The sequence below is a fragment of the Montipora foliosa genome, chromosome 3 (assembly GCF_036669935.1).
Source record: "Montipora foliosa isolate CH-2021 chromosome 3, ASM3666993v2, whole genome shotgun sequence".
NCBI classification, from domain to species: Eukaryota; Metazoa; Cnidaria; class Anthozoa; order Scleractinia; family Acroporidae; genus Montipora; species Montipora foliosa.
In genome coordinates this window covers 31,495,893-31,498,392 of record NC_090871.1, presented here as the reverse complement: position 1 = coordinate 31,498,392, position 2,500 = coordinate 31,495,893, and the positions used below count along the sequence as shown (strand labels likewise).

Here is a 2,500-nt window from a genome sequence, read left to right as displayed (position 1 = left end):
ACCAGAATGTGGGCCTCACCGCAAACTAAGCAGAGGTGAAGACCTCTTCAAGTTTCGTAAAGAGGTTAAACTTGCCAGAGAGAGAAAGTTTATCTGCTCCCGAGACCTTTTTCTAAAGTTGTTTGAGGGAAGTTGTAAGACACCTGACTGTGACAAAGCCCTACAGGTCAAACATCACTTTGTGGGAACAACACTTGTTGTAAATACATGGTGCAAGGATGGACACACCTTCAGGTTTGCCTCATCTGAGGAGTTAAATGGCATGTTTAGCAACAACTTACAGGCTGCAGCAGCAATCCTTCTGTCAGGCAACAATTTCAGCAAAGTCAGTCGAATGGCTGACTTCATGGGCCTGTCCTTTCTGTCATCTTCAACTTTCTATCGTATGCAGCGACTATATTTGTTTCCAGCAGTTGAGGAGTGGTGGTCCTGGATGCGTGAAGAGTTGGTGAAGGAGTTTGCTGGTTCTGAGGTAGTTGTGGGTGGAGATGGACAATGTGACTCTCCTGGGTTCAGTGCCAAGAACCTATGTTATTTCCTGATGGAAATAACCTCAAGTTACATCCTAGAAATTGAGGTGAGGGACAAGCGTCACGTGGGCCTTGCATCTACAAACATGGAAAAGGACGCTTTGAAAAATGCATTATCCAGGCTTAAAAATGTACTTAATGTCGTTGAGTTGGCAACTGATGCATCATCTTCCATTAAAAAGCTTATTGGTAAGTCAACATTATTGTTGTGATATCCTTACTTGTGTTGTAAGTCAAAACAGAAAATATAGAGTAATGTAATGTTTTATAAATAGACTGACTATTCTAGTAACAGACACACTTTACCAGTATCTTGTTTGTCAGGCAGAGATAGATCAAACAGGCAGATCAAATATGCTATACCTATTAGTATAATTGGTAGCTTTTATTATTAGTATTATTGTTACTATTACTGTTAGTATTGTTATTTTTGTTAGTGTTGTTGTTATTATTATTATTATTATTAGTAGTAGTAGTAGTAGTAGTAGTAGTAGTAGTAGTAGTAGTAGTAGTAGTAGTAGTATATACCACACACGTGAATAGTGCTTTTCGCACGTACTGATTGGCTAGCTTGGAGGTGATTAGGCAAGTAGTATTCACCTCCGAGCAGCCGAAGAAAAACAAAAGGACTTTTGTCGGCATGTTGTCACAAAGAAAGTTACTCTTTGGGCTGCTAGTTATTCAGCCTGTGTGGTATATACTAAAACAATTATTCACCTCAGTGTCGGTGAAAGTGGTGGATATTTACCTCCACTTCGGTGAGTAATTGATAATTACTATTATTATCGATGCAAAAATGAGAATTTGATGCACGTAGCAAAATTTGTAAGAATCCTATCTTAATTTTTTACGTTGCTATTTTCACACAGCAAATGAGTTTGGGGAAGTCTTTCATAGCCTTGATGTTTGGCACAAGTCCAAGAGCATCAGGAAATGCTTGGCCAAGGTACTCCGTATGCATTTGCAGTAAAATCACCGAGTTTACAGCTTGATGTAAACAAAAAAGAAGGGATTATTGTCATACCCTACAGCTGTGACTGTAGTGCTTCTCTTTGGGAGGGGTGCAAGAAGGTTCAACATTTTACAGTGTACTTGCACAGACCCAATTTCATCAAGAACCTAAATGATTACTGTGGGTTATACAATTTCTCTAATGTTGTTTGGATAACATATAAATTCAATTACATAATATTATTGCACTTTGTCAGATAGGACAAGCCAAGTCCATGAGTAAAATAAAAGCCTGGTCAGATGCTATCATCAAGCACTTCTGGTATTGCTGCTGTGTGTGTAAGCAGTCAGAATCCACATCTGATGAAGAGGCTTTAAAGGTGATGAAAGTAAGTAACTCCCATTATCTTATGATCAGTCTACAGTTTGGTCTATTGCATTCATTCTATGAACTTTGAGTTGCCAGTTCAGTTTAATACTTTTAATGATGTATTGATTGTTTATTTCATTTTTTTCCTACAAGGATAAGTGGATTGGCCTCCTACACCATGTGTGTGATTCACATGTCTGGTTGTCTGGGAAATGCGACCACGAAGACCAGGTCCATAACCCCAGTCTACCTTGGTTTGATAGGCGTGACAATGACTATGCAGAGTTGCAAAAGATAATTTTAAACCCGGAGTTACTTGAAAGTTTCAAATACTATGTGAGGTTCAGGTAACACATTACTTACTTTAGGGCAAAACTTTGTAATAAATAATGAATCCGTTTCAACAATTAATCGTGCAGATAAGATACATGTACAGTTGTATTTCACAATTGTTTCACTCAAAGTAAGCTACCTTGGTAAATGTCACATTGGTATAACTAGCACACCATAAAATTTTAAGCTGGCTGCATTTCCATTTGTTTTCTTACTTTTCTCAGACACACAGGCAACATCGAATGTGCCAACAGCCTGTCACTAGTGTACACACCAAAGAGAACACCCTTTAGGTATGTCCATAGTCCATAGTATG

At 38.4% G+C, this 2,500-nt stretch overlaps 1 protein-coding gene across 2 annotated transcripts in view; it reads left to right on the top strand.

Moving 5' to 3' along the window:
• The window catches only part of LOC137997279 (uncharacterized), a 7,292-nt gene that overhangs the window by 3,697 nt on the left and 1,095 nt on the right, over positions 1 to 2,500 (top strand). The window contains exons 6-10 of one of the 2 annotated variants that reach the window (XM_068843176.1): positions 1 to 719; positions 1,400 to 1,476; positions 1,739 to 1,870; positions 2,005 to 2,198; positions 2,409 to 2,477. The exon at positions 1 to 719 is cut by the window's left edge and continues 228 nt beyond it. In XM_068843176.1, the coding sequence (XP_068699277.1) occupies positions 1 to 719; positions 1,400 to 1,476; positions 1,739 to 1,870; positions 2,005 to 2,198; positions 2,409 to 2,477 (1,191 nt within the window). The remainder of the gene's footprint in view (positions 720 to 1,399; positions 1,477 to 1,738; positions 1,871 to 2,004; positions 2,199 to 2,408; positions 2,478 to 2,500) is intronic. The other variant, XM_068843177.1, reaches the window with a different exon arrangement.